The sequence below is a fragment of the Larus michahellis genome, chromosome 9 (genome assembly GCF_964199755.1).
Source record: "Larus michahellis chromosome 9, bLarMic1.1, whole genome shotgun sequence".
Lineage (NCBI taxonomy): Eukaryota > Metazoa > Chordata > Aves > Charadriiformes > Laridae > Larus > Larus michahellis.
In genome coordinates, this window is record NC_133904.1 from 16,067,049 (window position 1) to 16,085,999 (window position 18,951).

The 18,951-nt window shown below is 39.6% G+C and overlaps 1 protein-coding gene across 1 annotated transcript in view; it reads right to left on the minus strand.

Annotated features, from left to right (window-relative positions):
- Nucleotides 1-18,951, minus strand: part of ALDH1A2 (aldehyde dehydrogenase 1 family member A2) — a 57,275-nt gene that overhangs the window by 14,287 nt on the left and 24,037 nt on the right. The window contains exons 2-7 of the mRNA XM_074601591.1: nt 18,213-18,317; nt 17,873-18,013; nt 16,122-16,251; nt 10,642-10,703; nt 7,788-7,916; nt 7,542-7,655 (exon numbers count right to left, since the gene is read on the minus strand). Coding sequence (XP_074457692.1) covers nt 7,542-7,655; nt 7,788-7,916; nt 10,642-10,703; nt 16,122-16,251; nt 17,873-18,013; nt 18,213-18,317 — 681 coding nt within the window. The remainder of the gene's footprint in view (nt 1-7,541; nt 7,656-7,787; nt 7,917-10,641; nt 10,704-16,121; nt 16,252-17,872; nt 18,014-18,212; nt 18,318-18,951) is intronic.

An 18,951-nucleotide genomic window follows, 5' to 3' on the forward strand; every position in this document is an offset into this window, starting at 1 on the left:
CTGTGTTTATAGCCAGTGCCAGCCAATGCCATTCACACCCTCACTGCCTTGAACCTCCCTCTCTCAAAGAACAACCACCACCTATTTCCCCTCAAAAAGTCACAAAGAGCAGACCAAAGAAGCAAGAGCAACACGTCCAGCCCACCATCTCAGCCTTCCATTCTACCACTTTAATGTCAAAACATTTTTGTCCATGTAAGTAAAGATTTCAAAAGGATTCTATGCAAACAAGTGATTGGCAAATATGCAAGTCCATGTATATGGCAAATATTAAAGTCTAAAGGGCTTGGCGACAATGGTGTTAATTTGGAAAAGCATGGTCCAGAGTATTGTTAATAGAGGGAGGTTGTTGTCAAGTTTCCAAGTATAAACTTAACAGACAGCTTCACTGTGTCCTTCCTGTTAGAAAACAGTGTAGACATGAGGACGGTAGGGCTCATGCTGATCAGCATTTTTGTTCACTGTGCTCCTATTATGCCCTATGCACTTACAGGTTGAGAAAAGTCTTAGGGAAGGCACCAGCGCTGTGATTCTTTCATGACAAAGGCAGCCTTTTGTGGCTGACCCTCTCTTTGTATAGGAAGACAGCATGAAAGGGATAAGTGATAGTGTTCCAGTCTGTATGGTCTTTCAGTACATGCTTCCTGTGGTGTCTCTCAGCTTTATCTGTGAGCTCCCAACAGGCAGTACAGCCTTGCGAGGGAACACTGGACGAGAGGACTCCCCCACAGATAATGGAGCTGTGCGATTATTCAGCAGGAATGTTGGCAGAGAAAGCCCTGACTCCCCATCCTTGTTTTGAATAGGCTTCAAGATTGATATCAGGAGTATCCCTGGATAGCTTGTGAAGCACCATAACCTTGTAAGCTGCATGGAGGGTGAGGCAGATGTAATTTGGCCCATCTCAAAGAAAACAATTTGTTATTCAGAACAACAACAGCAAAAAAGATTAAAGAAGCATTTTGTGGCACCCCTGTGCAAAAAGGCTATTTGAAGAATAGTCCTGGAAAGGTCTGATTCTTGGCTGTGAACTGTATGACGTTAGACATTGAGAGTGTATCAGGATATAAAATATTGATTGTTGCTTATTTATGCCTTCTGTGTTTGGAAGTTTAATGTCTCTTTCAAGAGGAGGCTTATGTAGTCACATTTTAAATACTTTCTGCAGAAATTAAAAGTCTGTTGCCTTTCATGTTCTCTTAATTTTCTGTTTTCAGACAGAAATCAATATTTCTAAATGATACAGGTGGGTTTGACTGTTACTTTTAAAGCACTGGAAGTCTCACAAGGCAAAAGCAAACCTCCAAGGTTTGTGATACTTCCTCTATGGCTCCGTCAGAACATCTGACTTCTCCTCTGCTCTGAACCTCCCTTTGATCACAGATACACTTTAAGGCATTAGGGAACACCTGAACATAGGGGAACCTCAGTCTGGCTGAATGGCAGGTAATTTTCTTGCTCACTGCCACAGACAAGACTGTGAAGGTCAGACTGCACAGGAAGCTACCTAGATTAAAAGACTCCATGAACAGTGCAAAAATTGACAGAGGAGACATACATCTTCAGTTACTTAGGCATTTTAAGTAACTGGGCTGCCCATCATTGCTATTATACCATTCTTGGGATATTGGGAGAATATTGAGAGATATTCTGTAAATTTAGGGGAGATGGTATGATCAGACAGAAAAATTCTATGTTTTTTTTTCTATGTTTTCTGGAATTGCAGTTTTCTCTCCTCAGCTGTTGTGGCACTGGATGTCAGTGTTTTGGCAAAACCTTCAAACCCATGCTGCTGCTTACTTACTCCGTCTGATTTTTTTAAAATTCCAGATTGTATGCAAAAACTTTCAGAGAAACATTTTAGGACTGCATGACATGTTCAGGGCATGTGTCTAGTGAAGACAAATGAATTTTGAAATATTGACATGAAGAAGAGCAGCTTTATTTGACTGTGCAATGCCCTGTGTGAGGAGCAGCCCTGAATAGAGAATAGTGAACAGTGCAGCACAAGTAAAAAGGCAATCCCAAACAAAATTCCCAGAGAGAATCCTAAGCTAGAAATGGCTTATTTGTTCCTTAGGTTAAATCCTGGCCCCATGGAAGTCTGTGTCTAAACTCCTGTTAACTTTTGACGGGGCTGATACACCAGCCTATTTGTTTCAGTTTTAAGAAGGCGAATCCTTTTGATATTTGTCTTTTATAGGCAAAGAGGCACAACAGTTGTCCAAAGACAGCTCCCTGAATGCTACCAAAAACACTAAGGAAGGAAAAGGGATACAGCTACCTTTCATTCAGGAGGCACAAGCTGTCCAAGATCTGATTTAGCAGAAGCAGGAATGAATGATAATGTAGCCTCCCTAAATCCTCCTTCTTTTGAACAGGGCATGTGTGTGGCATGGTAAGCTAACAGACTTCTCAGAACAGGTCAGATCATCTTTAGGATTCTTGTTGCCAAAGTAGAAAATGCCAGGATGTAATTCTTCATGATATCCAAACTCAGCAAGAGATTGTGTGATCCAGGAGAGCTGACACAACTCATTGCTCATGCAGTAGGTAGACGTTCTGTCTACATCATGCATTGTGACATTCATCTCACTTCGGAAATGAAAGGAGAATCCTGCTGAGTAAATTAGAATCAGTGGTAATACAGCTGTTAGCTACAAACATTTGTTTGGCATGAATCAATCTCGACTCTCCTGTAGTTTGCTTTGATGGTCTCTCTAGTATCTTGTTGACTAATGATGAGATCATGGTTTGTTAATCTAAGTGCATAAAGAAAACATTCTGCCAAGCAAAATGCAGACTCTTTTGCTGGGGTTTATTGCAGTTGTTTATAGACCTTTTGTTTACACAGGCATCCAAACCAATTTGTTGGATATTTATTTGGGTTACTCTACAGAACCTCATGAACACAGCCCTGAATCCTATCTTTAATCTGTCTGCATTTTAATGGGACATAGTTTGAACAAAGTGGAAAGCAGCCACTTAGGCTACATTTCTTGTTGGCCAGGGCTTCAAGTATTTTGTGTGCTATCTATAATTCTCATCTTGAAAGCATTTAACAACTGGAGAGAGTTGTAAGCCACTCTGATTTGGAGGTAACAAACTTGGTTTTGAACAGAAGTTATTAGAACTCGTTAAACTTTTGCAACAAGCAAAATACAATTTTTAATCCAGCCAGTGCTTTAAACGCACATGTTTTTAAATGCATAACTTCTTGCTCTTCATAATCATCTCTAATCTTAAACCCAGAACACACTGCACCCGACTATTCCACGTGCGCTAGAAACTTCGGGATACTCAGATCCTGTTCAAATGGAGCACACATATACATACATGGCCCAACAGCTCAGAGCAGTCAAAGTGGCTGTATTTGCAAAGTCTGTAACTGAATTCACAGACTTGAGTAGAAATAAAGGCGAATGAAGAGTAAAGCAACTTCTGATGGCTGCTTTTTTCTGCTATTTGAAGGTCTCTCACCTTTGCTACTTAGCAAAACTTCTTTCAGAAAATAAGAAGGTAATAAGAAGAACCTCTCTGCATTTCTGATATGTGTAAAAATTGTCCCCTCAGCAGCATTTGTCTTGGAAATAAATAAGGTCCACTATTTATTTAAGTGGGGAAGAGAAGAGACTTGTACAACCTCTCCTGTACTTCTGATCTCTGCAGCCCAACAGCAGACAAATGGGTAAGCCAGACATCCTGAATTTAGATCTGTTCTTAAGCTCAGAAAATATAAACGACTGAGTTTTATTTTAATTAAATGTTGCAAGTAATTTTTTAAAAGGAACTCAAGTAAACAGGAATACATGGAACACTGAAGAAGCTAAAGCAGAGAGGGGCAGAGTAAAGTGGAAAGGCATGTATAGTGAACAACTGGGATAATGTGGGAGGTAGCTGAGCTTTACAGAACCACCCCCAAGGTCCTGGTGAGTGAGAGTTTCCCCCTACAGCTAGCGACCAGAAAGATCAAGGAGAAATACAGTAAGACGTAATGAGATATTTAAATTGATTTTTGGCTTTCAAGGGAAGGTAAGAAAGGGATAGGAGCAGTGTTGACATGGTCAGATTGGCTGGAAGAAAGATTGGTTTTGGCAGTTTAAGTTTCATCTGATTGTGTAAAATGAGGAAAAAATGTGTCAGTGAAGCTTGAGAGGAGATTGCCGTAATTAAGGAGGATCATAGATTAGCCCTGGTTCACTAAAAACAACACAGTAAAAATAAACACTTTTGTTAAAATGCCCATATCAAACAAGCTGCTGATGAGCATGAACCAAAGCAAGCAGAGAAGCCAAGAAAGCTGCTGGAATCTAAGAAGGCACAATATTTTTTGGCTTGCTTTCCTACTCGGTATGATTTTCTTTCTTTCAGCGTGGCAGTTGTCAAAGTGAAATTCATAGCCTGCCGGGTGTCTGCAGAATCCTTCCAGGTGAGCTGTAGAGGGAAGAGTTTTGAGAGCCATGCACTAGGGGACCAGGAAAAGAGGTGATCCATGGCAGGGTGTTTCATAAGAATCAGGCTAAGGGATGAAAGTGTTGGCAGAATACTCTTTTAATGTGCATGAGCTAACCCATAAAAGGAGAGGTCAGAAGGAAAGAGGGAGAGAAGCGGAATCAAACAGTGATAGTACCACAGAAAAAGATGTCTTTATGATTTTTCACGTATTATTTGGGAGGAGTGTGTGAAAAGTAAATATTGTTACTTAAAGCAATTTTCAAAGCACTAGAGAATCTAAGAAATGAAAAAGAAATAGAGAGTGCAAACTGGACCAGCATAATAAATTAGAAATCAGTATCATAAACTAGAAGTCATTTATGTGTTGTGGTTACATAGGCATGGGCTTGAGGCCTCACCAATAGTCAGGAGTTTCCAGAGAGACTGGACTAAAGCACGGACAACAAAGCCATTGGATGCTATCAAATACAATTGTCCACCTTTGGACTCAGGAAGTCTTTAAATTGTTGAAGCTCTTAAATTACCAGAAGTAGTGAGGCTACAGCAAGGAAAGGATCACTCTGCACATGATCTCTTCTGTAAGCATCTGTTCCTGGTCATGTTGCAAGATAAGGTGCTAGGCTGGATGGATCTTTGGTGTGGCTATGTCAGGCTTTGTTGAGTTAAGGTCATGAACTTGGCCTTTGGGCTCATATTCGTATGGATTGGATTCTACAAATTTTGGAAAACATTAGCATTAAATTTTTTGTAGGAAGAACAGCCTGTTTTCTGCCTTTAAAAAAACTTTGCAGGAAATAGATAATAATAGCTTGGGGTTTGTGATTTTTACAGGCAAATGGTGAGTTTTCATTAGCCAGAAGCATATACTTCAAAGGTAAAGAATTTATATTTTCTTCCTAAAGAAAGTAATGGTGAAAACTTGAGAAAAACCTGTGCTTCAGACATCTAAACTTGAAGATCTCTGCTTTTGTACTGATAGGTTTTGCCATTAACTTGCTCAAGTTGAAAGTATTAACTGCCTTAACTAGCACCTGGATGAAATGGGGGAATGGAAATTAGTATTGTGGCATTTATATATCTGATGGCTGTCAGACATCCACATCACTGGAGTGTATAGTTGACATGCCCCAGACAAGACCAAAGAGACAAAATATTTCCATTATTATTATTTCATTAGAAATTGAGATCTCTTTTGGAGGAGTCAGAGACTCTATAGTACAGCTGGTATCACGGCATTGTGTTTAAAATGTTACAATGTTGACTTGCTGTTACAAAAATTCAGTGTTACAGGAAATCAGAAACAATATGGAATAGTTTACACTAACTCTGCATTAAAACGTTCCATCTGTTCTTGCTTTAGGTTCTTAGAGAATTGCTTTTTCATCTCTGTAATGCTTTTCACTTCCTATTAGTAAGGCTTTTAAAGGTAGGCACTGAGTTAGTATAAAACCCACAGCTTTTGAGTTTAAACGCCTATTAAAACTAAAGCTGTCTGGAACTACAATAAAAATTTATTTTGGCTACAAAAGACAACTTTGAAACCTAACCCATCTGTATTTTTCCTCCTCCAAACAGTGCAACATCCTGTATAACAGAATATTTATCTTAAACAGAGACCACATATCTTTATGAAAACAATTGTTCCAACTTAATTTATGGGGGGTAATCAGCTCATATTAAGGTTTTCAGTATTCCAGGATGCTAATATAAATTGGTCATGGGAGATGTAATGACTAGAGTAATTCCACAGAATAATCTGAAATCTGATGTTGCCATTGACTGAGAATGTAACCTGTGTATGTTATAATCTAAAATAGCCATAAAAAATTCATGTACAGGCATATAGTAATTGCAAAACAACTCTGTGTGTGCAAATTTAGCGTATGACTGCAGCTACATTTTACTGGTAATTTAGGCTTGTGTATTGTGACTTCCAAACTCGATTACAGGCTAATTCCACAAGGATAATTTATTTGAAATAATTGAGCTGGTCTCTGCAATCCCTGGGCCCACCAGGGAGATACCCACGCATGTCTAGTAGGGCTGCTTGGTCAGTGAATTTATCAACTCAAATCAAAAACAAATTGACTCACTGTGAAGAGCAGTATCCCTGGGATGCATAAAGCCTCCCACTGCCACGAGTGGGAGTCAAACATATCAGAGAGAGACTGGTTCCCTGGGGTTTAGCTCCCTCCATACAATAGTTTGTCAGATTTTGAATTGAAAAGGGCTGGGTTTAGCACTCTCTAAATATAACTAGCCCTGCAACTCCCACTGAGATTCCTTTCTGTCTGCCTTCAGACGATGAGATAAGGCCCCTTCTCCTGTGACTTCAGTCTGGAGTACCTCTATCATCCCCACCCCAACCCTGATAACAGCCGGCTTTGCACATATTTGAGAGCAAGGCACGATCTGAGTTTTGAGGGATTTGGTACTCCTTCTGTAGATTACAGCCTTCGTCTTCAGACCAAACCTCCTCTGTAACATCTGCATCATAGACTCATAGCAAGACATTTGGCATCCAGGAGACAACTGACTCCCTTCATCTTCTGGCCAGCTTCTTTCCATCATTTTGCGAACAGATACCTTGGACAATCTCCTTTTCTCTCTGCACTCCTTCCTTTTTAGACCTCCTCCTCCTCATCCTCAATATACTTGAATGTGGCATCAAAGTTGAAGTACATTTGCCCCAATTTGCCCCCTTCCTCTCCCCTTTTCCCCAAGTATGCCAAGATACACAAATTATGGATGCTAAAACAGCGTTTATGTGTGCTGTGATATACACGGGATGTTCTGCCTACTTGCATGTGATTCACATCCTCATAAGCCCACAGGAAATCCCAGCAATATTTTTCCAGGCGTATCTCCTGTGCTGAGGTGCCGAGCACAGCAGGGGCTGGAGGAAGGGAGCCATTTCTGCTTTGCAAGTACTGCGGTACACAAGTTTAGCTGGGAAGGACAGACCACTGTTATTTACATGTAGCTGTTTTACTCGGCGACAGTGAGGAATGCAGCACAAGGACTTAATACCATCTTCCTAAGTATTTACTCACATTTTACAGTAACATATCCGTGAATCCTCTTACCTCAGTGGATCCAGTAAAGGCAATTTTATCAATGCCAACATGAGATGCTATGGCCGCACCAACAATTGGACCAAATCCTGGCAAAATATTGATAACTCCTGGTGGAAAGCCAGCCTGTCAAAATAGGAATGAATGAAGTGAAGCATAATTTATGAAAACTGACAGAGCACGTTAAACCAGGCATGTGCTGGTAGTTCCTTCCCCACAAGGAGAGACAGAGACATTATTCCTGTCAATTATTCTTACCTCCTTGATGAGGGCTCCCATATAGAGAGCGCTGAGTGGTGTTTGTTCTGCTGGTTTAATAACTACTGTATTGCCACAGCACAGAGCTGGAGCAATCTTCCATGCAAACATCAGCAGGGGGAAGTTCCACTGTAGGAAAAAATAAAAGTTGATAGATGGAAAAATATTGCAGTGGTGTTTTGTTTTCAAGATGTCAAGCTGCTACCTCACTTATTTCTCAGGCTGATCCTCAACATAAATCTTTCCCAGCACAAAGCAAGGATTTTTTTTTAATTACTGCCATTAAGAAAGCGACAACAGTGACCTTTTAGTTCTTTCTCTCCTGTTCAAAGAAATACAGCCCCCACCCGCAGTCTTCATAAAAGAATCTCCTGTTATCTGTTAATTTTTTTAGTCACAATTTTTTAATTTCATTTGCTGTTTTGCAATTGGCACTTTTAATTCCCCCATGACAAATAATTCTTGCTTCTGATGCATTTGGAAAGAACGGTTTGTTCATGCTGAAGCATTTCTGGATGTAAATTTCCTATCCCTGAATACATCTTAAGATATAAAATTCGTGCTTAAAATTATATCATCTTTAATTGACAGGATTACAATAAAAAAACCCATAAAAGTCAATGCTCGGTCAAAGCATTTCATTTTCTTGAAAACTTCTTACTGAGCAATTTATATGGAAGACGTTAAAAGAAAAACTGAGCAAAACACTCTTTGCTGATATGAAATTTTATATCGTCATTAATTTCAACTTCATTTAACTGCAGCAGCAGATGTAGTGAATTATATTAGTTTGATGCAAAACCACGTTGTGGATAAAGATAAGAGTAACGAGCCTTTCTGCATCAAGGCCTTATACTAACAGGTTAAGTGGCTAGACCCACCGATTTCAGTGGAAATGCCAGAGTAATAAAATAACTGCATTTGCACAATCACTCTTATAAATGCATATAATAATCTCCTTTGGAAAGAAAATAGAAAATATCAGTCACAAAGAGTCAGCCACTGGCCAGAACATATTATTGCCTGATGCATATCAGCTGCCACTCTCATGGACATCTCTCCAGCCCCTGGCTAGCTTGAAAAAATACACAACTGTCTTTCCTTCACCGAACACCCAATTTTTTACTCCCTCAGTTGTTTATAAACTCTGGAGACAAAGTGATGTTTTAATTCCATCTCCAGTATATAAACCTGGGAGGGGAGCTATAGGGCCAACAGTGTGCTGACAGCCTGCACTTCTCATGGTATGGCAAGGAGAGCTCTGCCGAGTTTTATAGGGTAGTATATAGCCTTGTTTACGCTACAGAGCTGCCAAAGAGCACATGTTGTGATGGAAGCTAGGATGTGAAAGAGGATGAGGAGTTTAGTGGTAGGCTTGCTGTTTAATTTTATTTTTGTAATAACATATTTGCTAGTGTAATGGCTAAGTGCATGCAGCGGCCCAGGGGCTGTACTCTGTGACTGGTAGCTGTGGAGGAAATATGTAACGGATTAGCAGAGCGTTAGAATAGATGCATGTGACAGCCATGTTGAAGTTTTGGAGGACAAACCTGGTGGAAGAATGAATAACTGCGGTAGATGTCCAGGTACCCGGAACAAAGAGTTTTACAATTCTAACCTAAATAAATCCCACTTTTGGCATGATCTTCAGCCTGTAGCCAAACTTCTTCAACAGGTCTGTTAGTCAAGCTCAATGAGACAAGCCTAAGAGATGTCCAGCAGCTTTGGGGTTATCATTTCCCAAATGCTTATCCATGTGCTTGGCTGAAGAATGGTGACAGAGCTGCGGAATCATTCATTCGTAGGGACCACTTACGAGTCAAGTTAGGAGAATGTGTAGGTGTTTGCAGGACGGGTGTAGCCACAGACTCTCTGAGTTGTTTGCATGTTTCTCTGAGTTTCTACAGAGTGCCAAACACAATAGCCACCCCTTAACAAAGACGTGAAATAACAGCAAGTATAAATAGGAAAATAGGGTTTAACATTGTTAAAGTATTCTTTTCTGGCTGCTCCTCTTTTAATGGAATTGCTGCATGTTGCTGTTCAGTGGTTTTGTGGTCAACATGAATAAAATAAAAAACATCAACAAAAATTTCAGAGAATGTCCTGATTAGTTCCCCAGTGCTTTCTCAAGGAAAAAAGCTTCCATACAATATTTTAATAGCTATATGTGAGCCTCCCATTGAAATTTCTGCCAAAGCCTGTTAACTGGTTCTTCTGAAAAGGTTAGCTTCGCAGTGGAATTCCCATGCAGTATTCAGCAACAGTATATTAAGGATGTATATTGGGGTGTAGGGGGAGTATTAGATTTGATGAAATACTGTGTTTCTCTCTCATAACAAATAAAACAAACATTTCATGTCTTTTATTAGCTACACAATGTTAATTGTAATGATATGTCTCCTGGAGTTTCCTTTTCTCCTCCAGCCTTGTAAAAGAAATAGCAGGAAAGAATGGAATTAAAACGCATCACATTCTCCCAGGAACTGAGGAGCCTGTTAAATCGCAGTAAAAACTAAATAAATAAAAAGACTACCACAGCAAAGCATCAATTTTCCATAAGTTGTGTGAACATCCATAACCACTGACAGCATATTAACACTGTGTTTTGCTTTGCTTGTTTTAATCATGAGAATTCTATGACTTGAGAACTTAACTCCTAATAACAGAGCCTAAACCCTATTAGCATGTTCAAATAAGCATTTGCAGGGAGACTGTTAAAGATATGTCAACAATATGAGCTCAGCTTTTTTCGTAATGGAAAACACACATAGCTGAGGACCATGTTTTATGTGTCTTTAAAGAGAGCTGGTTCAAATGAAAATAAATACAAAGCGCTAGTAGAGATACTCACAGGGATGATCTGTCCACACACTCCAATGGGTTCGTGTCTTGTAAACGTAAAATAATCTCCATCTGAAACAGATGAGCATGGTTACTCTCAAGTGCAGTTTGACTTGGCAGAACAAAAAAAAAAAAATAGAGGGGGGGAAAAGCTCTAAGGATCAGCCTTTGATGGCAGTAAAAGAAATAAAGAAGTCATGGAAATGTTTTTTCATGAGCCAGCATGGGAAACCTAGGTTCAGGAGCAACCTAATTGTTCTTTCTGTAGAACAAAGGAAGCAGGCATCTCAGCAGAAAGTACCCTGCTTTGTTCCTTGGGAAAGAGGACAAGCTGTACCGCAGAAAAATAGGGCAGTAGCAAGGAAGCCACTTACGGGCCTCACCTGATTTCAGGGTGAGAGAAATGAAGGAAGAGTCACAAAGGCAATTTCCTGAAAGGCATGACTGGAACACGGCAATATAAAGGTATATTTACAAGGAGATGTGCGATAATAGAGTAACGTACATCTCACTCATCTTCCATTGAAGACACAGGCAGTTTGAAGTAATAGAATGATTTACCACAATCTGTAGATGTGGAATGAAGAGGAAGCCTGTGACTGATGTGCAATTGAGCATAACTTACTGCAGAAGACAACACTAAGGAGAATACGGGAGTCATCATATAGTCATGCTCTGATAGCTGACTTGCAGAACGAGCCCTGTATCAGAAATGGCCTCAAGCTAAATAGGCAGTCAATTTAAGTTGACAGGGAAAAGTTGGATGCGACTAGAAAACAAGACACCAGAGAATAAGAAACGTTTTCACCAACCTTTTGGTTTGTGAATGGTTTGGTTTGAATAAATAAATGAAGGGACCAAGTCACTGGAAACTTGGAAATGATGGGCTTTTCTCACTCGACTTTTGACAGTCGAGTCAGTTGAGTCAAGAAATAAGAATAGGGACTAAGAATGATCGTAACAACAAAGATGCAGGAAAAGCAGACTGCGTGTTCACAAACGGCAGGTGTGGATGGTATGAGGCTAAAGGGAATTACTTAATTAACTCTTTGATCTTAATTATTTTTAAGGTCCTGATGAACAAAAATGTCAAAAAGCTCCAGGGGTGAGAGGTATCATTAATTAAAGTGAGTGCTACGCTGGATCTGCAGTCCTTAACTAACACACTGTTGAGTTCAGGGCAGCCTGAGTCAGGTCGTGAAATAAACAGATCTGTGATTTGGGGCCAGGCCTGTGGTCTGTGGGAACTTTTCCCGTGGCCTGGCCAGCTCAGCGCGGCCGGCCCCTCTGCTGGCTCACTTTGCACAGCTGGTATAAGTGACTGTCACAGGGGCTGATGGAGTTCATGCTCTTTCACAAAGCTGCACGGTTGTTGCTGCTTCAGCACTTGCCGGTGGTCTGGGAGGACGCGCTGAGGTCATACATGCTGTGATAACGGTGTAGGTTTCTTCCCAATTGATAAAGAGCAGGAAAATGACCTGCTCTGTGTGAGGACCGGTTAAGGTATTGTCTAACCATCAGCTTTGTTAGTGTGCTTGGCCTGCATCAGTGCAAAGTAGATTTACAGCACTTTTGTATCTAAATTGAGTCTTGTAGCTGTATCAACTAGCCCAGGCTCAAACCACCTCTGAATTTAGATCAAATTCACAACGGAGAGTACATTTTGGGAATGTGCTGCAATGTCCTGTACTATACATCTGGCAACAATAAATGGGTTAATCCATAAAGCTTCTTGGGTTTAAGTAAAGACTTCAACTAGAATTTGAATGAAAATAACTTATTTTCAGGTCTGCTTATTTCTGTACATCTACTTTACAGGATTTGGTCAGTAGAAACCTGAGCTAGAGTAGCTAATACATCAGCTGGGGGCCAGCTACAGAGTAATTATGAGAAAGGTACCAATAGTCTGCAACCAAGAACAAGGGACAGAACAGGGGAAATACAGCAGGGAGGGAGAGATTCACATTAGGAAAAGGGGGAAGAAAATAGTTGATCAGTCAGTTTGCTTTGCATTGACAAAATGTCATTGCACCATTTTGATCTCTAGATGCTTATCAACTTCCTAGTGGAGATGAGAATATTTGTTTCACAAATTGGGATGATCAGTTTGATTTTCTAGGTTATCTTTCACAGATGCTAGCAGTGGCTCACAGCCCGTAGGAAGAATAATCAAACCAGACAGAAGTAAAGTAGGAGTCAAAATACAGAGAATTATATACAGGCAAAACTGTCTAAGTGCTCAAGAGACACATAGAGGAGTCAGCTAAAAATACCAGCTTGTACTTGGTAATACTGTGAGAGGTGGATTCTCAGCCAGAAGGATGGTGACAACATAACAGTAACACAGTTACGTTAGCAGTGTCTGACTTTAGATTGTCACTGCATAATCATTGCCACATGTCTGTGTGCTTCATAACATAAAGTTATAGATAACCTGAACCTGCTTGCCAAGTCAGACAAATGGTGGTTAACTCTACTGAACGTAGGCAGAACGTTCTTTCTGTAGAGCAATACCTCCCATGCGGAGTTGCTTGCACTGCTTTCCTCCATTAGACTTGACAGCTGCCCTTTTTGACACCTACTTCCAAAGTTCATCATCCACAGACTTACTGTTAAGATGGGATTTTTGAGGTTGCTTTCTAACAATATCTTTGTGAACGTATGTGACTTGAAGGTATTCAGAAGCTTCAGATGCCTCTGGACAGGCCAAAGATGTATCTAAGAACCACTTTGTCCATAATGTAAAACAAGCTGTTACCATGGCAAAATAACTCAAGATTGATGAAGTGAATTTTTTTTTCTGAACAGTGAGCACAGAATGCTCCTCTGTGCTCAGAAATTAAATAGGAGACTTCTAAAACATGTTAGAATTTTAGATTAGTTTATACAAGTCATGCTAATGACATTTATTCTAAGCTGCCGTTGCTGATGATTGTTACTTTTACCCTTCTACTAGCTGGCAGCCAGAAGAACATTGCCTGAGAGGGCTCTGGCAGTCTGATCCCCCATCCAATCTAAAAATTTGTCTTAAAAGTTTTTTTTAATATTCTTAGCTGATATAAACTGGCATTCTTCAGTCCTCGCTGATATTAGTAGAGCCAGATCAATTTGCAGCTGCTTAGCACCTGGCCCAAAGTTTTTTTTATTTTTTAACCAGAAAGCAGGCCCCATTTATCCAGGGATCTCACTTTGGGACAGCAATACCTTCCACAGATGTGTTTGCGCAGATTTCCATCAGGAGTCTCTGTCCCAGATATTCGCATAACAATCATAATACGGTCAAGTGCCTCATGTAGCAGGACACAGCAAACAAGTGGGTGAGGAGAGCCGAGCTGGTTCTTTAAGCAGTATCCTATCATATCATATATTGATTCAAAGATACATTTTTGCTTGCATTCAGTGTATTAGTTTAACAGTTTCTAGTCTAGCCTCTTTCTGTTTTAATTTAAATCATCAAGTCTTTACGTGTGGGAGCAAGCAAAGGGCAGCCTGAAGGTTTTAGCAGCTCTGGGACCAAAAGGAATGTGACTGCAAAATGCACTGTTCTATTTGTCTATTTATTAGCACACTGAACAGAAAGAGATTGAGATTTAATAGGGGTTTTATTTTGGTTTTTTGTCTTTGATTTCTGTTGATGAGCTGATGGTAAGTGAATGTAAAGAGCACCGTTGTTTAACACTGGCCTTGCTCTAAAATAGCTTTATGAGAATGACAAATTTATGGTGTGAAACTAGAGGAATGGAGAGGAGCGTTAAACCAAGAGGAAGAACTAATTGATACCCTGAAAATCTGTGAATGGACTTACAATTCTGCACTACTGATAACTGTGTGTTAGCACAAAAGTTTGCATTTGGAAAGCCTGCTGAAAATGTGCCTTCCTCTCCCACAGTGTAGCCCACCTCACTGAAAAAACCAGGGTTTTCATCTGATACACTACTTGAGGACAAGAATAAGCAGAGAATATTTATTCTCCTTAACCTGGCAATGCCTTTTGGTGCCTGACCTAAATTATTCTGTGTACCTGCGGGGCTAATGAGTGAGAAGGAGGCATTCACTCACCAGGGAGAAAGGGATTAGGGAACAGGAAATTTGCTGAATATATGAATTTATGGTGTGCTCTGCACTTTTGCATGTTTAAATTTGAAGTGCAAGCAGCAAAATCAGGATTTATGAATCTCAGCCCAAATGACTGTGGAAATCTTCAAGAGTGTTTACAGGAGTGTATACACCTGAAATATTAATATTGTCATTTCTTTGGTGAAAGTATACTAGTGATGATAAACATCAGTCAGTACACCCTGCAATTTTAATAAGCTGAAACACCGTGATGAGTAACATGGCAATAAGAGTTACATGATCTGTTTTCCTCATGAAAATTTTGTGTTTTCAATTTATCTGCTCACCTAACTTTGGCAGTTTTGTGCACGGAGGCAAGCTACTGTACTGCAGCGATCGGAATGTAATTTTATGGAAATAGATGGGCAACAGCAAAATTTGTTTACCTGTGAGTGTGCCTTCCTGGTCTCCTTCAGTGAAATGTAATAAACATGCATGTGCAATGAACAGTGTGCACCAGGAAGCCACAAAGAATCCATAGAATAAATGTTGGTTTTCCTTGCTGTTTTTCCAAAGATTTATTTTATGCAGGTAAAAGATGAGAACATTTGTCTTAATGACTGCACCTGCATAAAATCATTCTCTTCTACCATTTGCCATTTTGCATAATTATAGCAGTTGGTACATCTATTCCAGACTGTAAATGAATATGTTTGCAACAGGAAATGCAGCCTGTATTTGTTAAACAGCTGGCAGGGAGGGGCAGGAGGAAGAGACTTGTTAAATAAAAATAATGGTAAGGATTTTTTCTTTTCTTATCTCTTTAGCAAAAAATAAGAGCAAAATAACTAATTTCTTAGTGCCCATAAAGATTTATCTCATAGATACAATATAAAACTCATCCCACTGAATAATTTGAAGAAGCATAAATAACAAAATGTATCTGATACATATGTACAGTTCTCTATAGTAACATTACAAACTCTCTCAAAGTATAAATGAATTTGGACCTAGTGTTAGGACTAAGGAAAATGATTTGCATAGGGTAAGAAGACATATATAAACGAGATACATACATAAGCATACTGTTTCTTAAGCAGACAGCTAACGCTATTTTCATGTGTTCCAAGGTATTTTTCAGGCTTATACTGCATCCATTTTTATAGGTGTAACAATACTTAAATGTAGGTATTGAGCTGTCTCCCTCTGAGATGGACACATGCGAAAGAAACAAAACGCTCTCTTGGATGTGCGTGTAGGGCAGAACAATAGCAGGCCATCTACTTGCTGACTTTTCAACATCTGCTTCAGCAACATACTACACACTGTAAGAGCAAAACAAGGTTCTCTTCTACCTTTCACGTAGCTGTAGTCTATTAAGCCATTTGGCCATGAGAAGGTTTAGGTGCCTACCTGTGCTTTAGTCTCCCTTACCTACAGGAATGGTTGTTCCATGGATTTTGTCTGCCCAACCGGCGTAATACCGCAGGGTTTTTATGACTCCCTGAAGATCCACATAGAAAGCTTGCAAGAAAGGTTTGCCACTGTTCAGTGATTCCATAGTCTAGACGTCAAGAAAAAGTTAAGAGATATAAGCACAGTGGCATTTTTAGACTATTGTACTTAAGTATTCACTGTCTTAACACTGTCTTAAAATCACGACAAAGATTTTTCTGAAGACCAACCAGTTATGTCTTAGTATAGTCTTAATGCACAAGGTTCAGAACAACTATCTGATCCCCTGTGTTACTTTTTGAAAATGTGAATAAAAACCATTTTCTTTAAAAAAAATAAAATCTGGTTCCTTCTGGAGTATTCTGGAATGACTATGATTTTAAGGACGTGTGCGGGTATGTGTGTTTATTTGTGTGTGTGTCTGTCTGTCTTGTGGGTTTGTGTGTGTATCCACATGCATGTACATGTGCCTGTGTGTATTTTGGACCTAACAGCCACTGTGTTTGGTCCAGATATATAAATGCTAAATTGCTTTCATCAGGAGCCAAGATAAAAATGCCTGTCAAACTAGGTTCTGTTATGTTAATGATAACAGCTGAGAAGGGGCTCCTTGTAACCCCGTATTAATGATCTGAATCCATAAAGAGAAGAATGGACATATCCCTCTTTATATAATTGATGTGAATATAAAAATTTCTCTATGTGGCTGCCAAGACTCCTGCTGAGGTCTGAGATATCTATACTGTACAGCCAGTTTATTTATTGCCATCAAATAAACAAACTCTCCTCTAGGGAAGCTCATAAATTAACAAGCTAATGTCCTTATTTTTAAGTTAATATTCCTCTTTTTAAAAGTATCTTATAAGCTATCCTCTTAGGGGTTCCTAAGATCATTTAGCAAAAACAATCCAATAAAATATCCTAAGATGTTGAGTAGCTTAACTCATTCTCCATAGCTGTCTAATAGAAATCGTTAAGAATGGGCAAAGTACGCCCGTGTGTAACACACCAACCATCAAATGAGTTTCTATAGAGAAGAATGGAGGCCTAATTCTGCACTGACTTATATCCCCAAGAGCAATTAATGGCGTTGCCTGCGGTGCAATTCAGTAAAGAACTTGGCTCTAGAAATACAAATCAAATGACAGGCAGAGTAAACTTGATTTGCTGTGCACTTCCTTCTCCCTGTGGCGATTTTACAGTATACACTGGTGGTAAGATGATTTAAGTGTTGACAAAGCTGGAATTAAGATGTTCACCAGCTTAGTTCAAAGCACTTGACATGCGGAAAACCACATTAACAATGCCACCATTTAGATGGCTTCATACGTGAGCGAAATAGTGCAATACCCAGAATTTATGTTACCACTGGAGTGTCAGTAGGCATTTCACCTGCCATTTCATTAATATCAGCACAAATCCCTTCACTCAGTCTTCTCATTTTTTTTTAATTTTAGGAAAGTTACAAGCGTGCGTAACAGGCATACATGTGTGCGCATACCTGTTCGTTTGTCTGATGTCCAATTTAAAGCTCATTTGAGTCAGCTGGAAGACTCTTGTTGACTTTTATGAGCTTTGGATCAGGTCTTAAGTAGACAGTCAGCCATGTTAGCCATCCAGCTGAGTGTAGTTTGGAAATAGAATTCATATTAACACATTTATGAACTAATTTGCTCTCAGAATGTAAAACTGACAGGTGATTTGAGTGTTGATTTTCATGTGCCACTTACAGCAAGAATTGCCCTGTCTCTTTCAACCAAGTCTGCTAGCTTATCCAAAAGATGGCCTCTTTCCGATGCATCCATTCTCCTCCAAACTGAACCTAGAGAAAAAGCAAGGCGAGCTGCCCTCACTGCTTTGTCCGTATCAACCTGTCAAGAGAGAAGAAAAAAACCAAAAGGCACTGAGGCAATTAACATTACCAGACTTATGAAATTTGCTGTTGTACAACCTTACATGTACAACATGATGGGGTTTGGAACTGCGATAAATAACTGTCCCAGCAGTGCTATTCTGGGCCTGTTGCTTCGATCTGTTTGTACATTTCTGCCCATTCTCGGGATGCGTTACCTTGTCAGCTTCCTGGATCTCACAGATCTGCTCTCCTGTTGCTGGATTATATACTGGGAATATTCTCCCGCTTTCAGAATTTTGCCACTCATTATTGATGAAAATCTAGAAAAGGAAGAAAAGTCATCAGTCTTCCTGTATGAACAAACAGTAATGTATATAATGACAAACTCCTGGGAAAGGCTGCAGATTCTCATATAAAAGAGCTGAATCTTATTTATGCCTGTGAAAATTACAGTTTTCAAGAGTTCAGGCTAAGGGTCAGCCCCTGATGTCTTTCTGTATTCTGTGGCAGTGTCACTAGAGAAGTAATATCAAACTCTAAATAACTTCGTTGACATTCATATTTGGTTCAAAAACTGTAACAAATAATAAACTAAAAAAAGAAATACTCGTATCAGGGAAAAAGCCTTGAAACCGCTGGAGACAAGACAAGGATTTGGAGTAATCATTCAATTCAGTAAGTAAACATTTGGTGACTGATACAACCCAGTCAGGGCTGAATAATCTCAAACATCACAGTTCTTCAATACACAGTCAGTCGATTATGGCTACAGTGATGGCTTGCAGCACAGAATTAACTTGCTTATCTGCTTGGAACAATGGAAACTGTTAAATTCTCTCAGTGTTGACATCATTTTAATTGTCATGGGGAAACCAAATTTGAATTTTAATGGTGCTGACAACAGCTGTCTTGAGAGAGGTAATGACAAATGAGTTTATTTAAAGTAGATTTTTT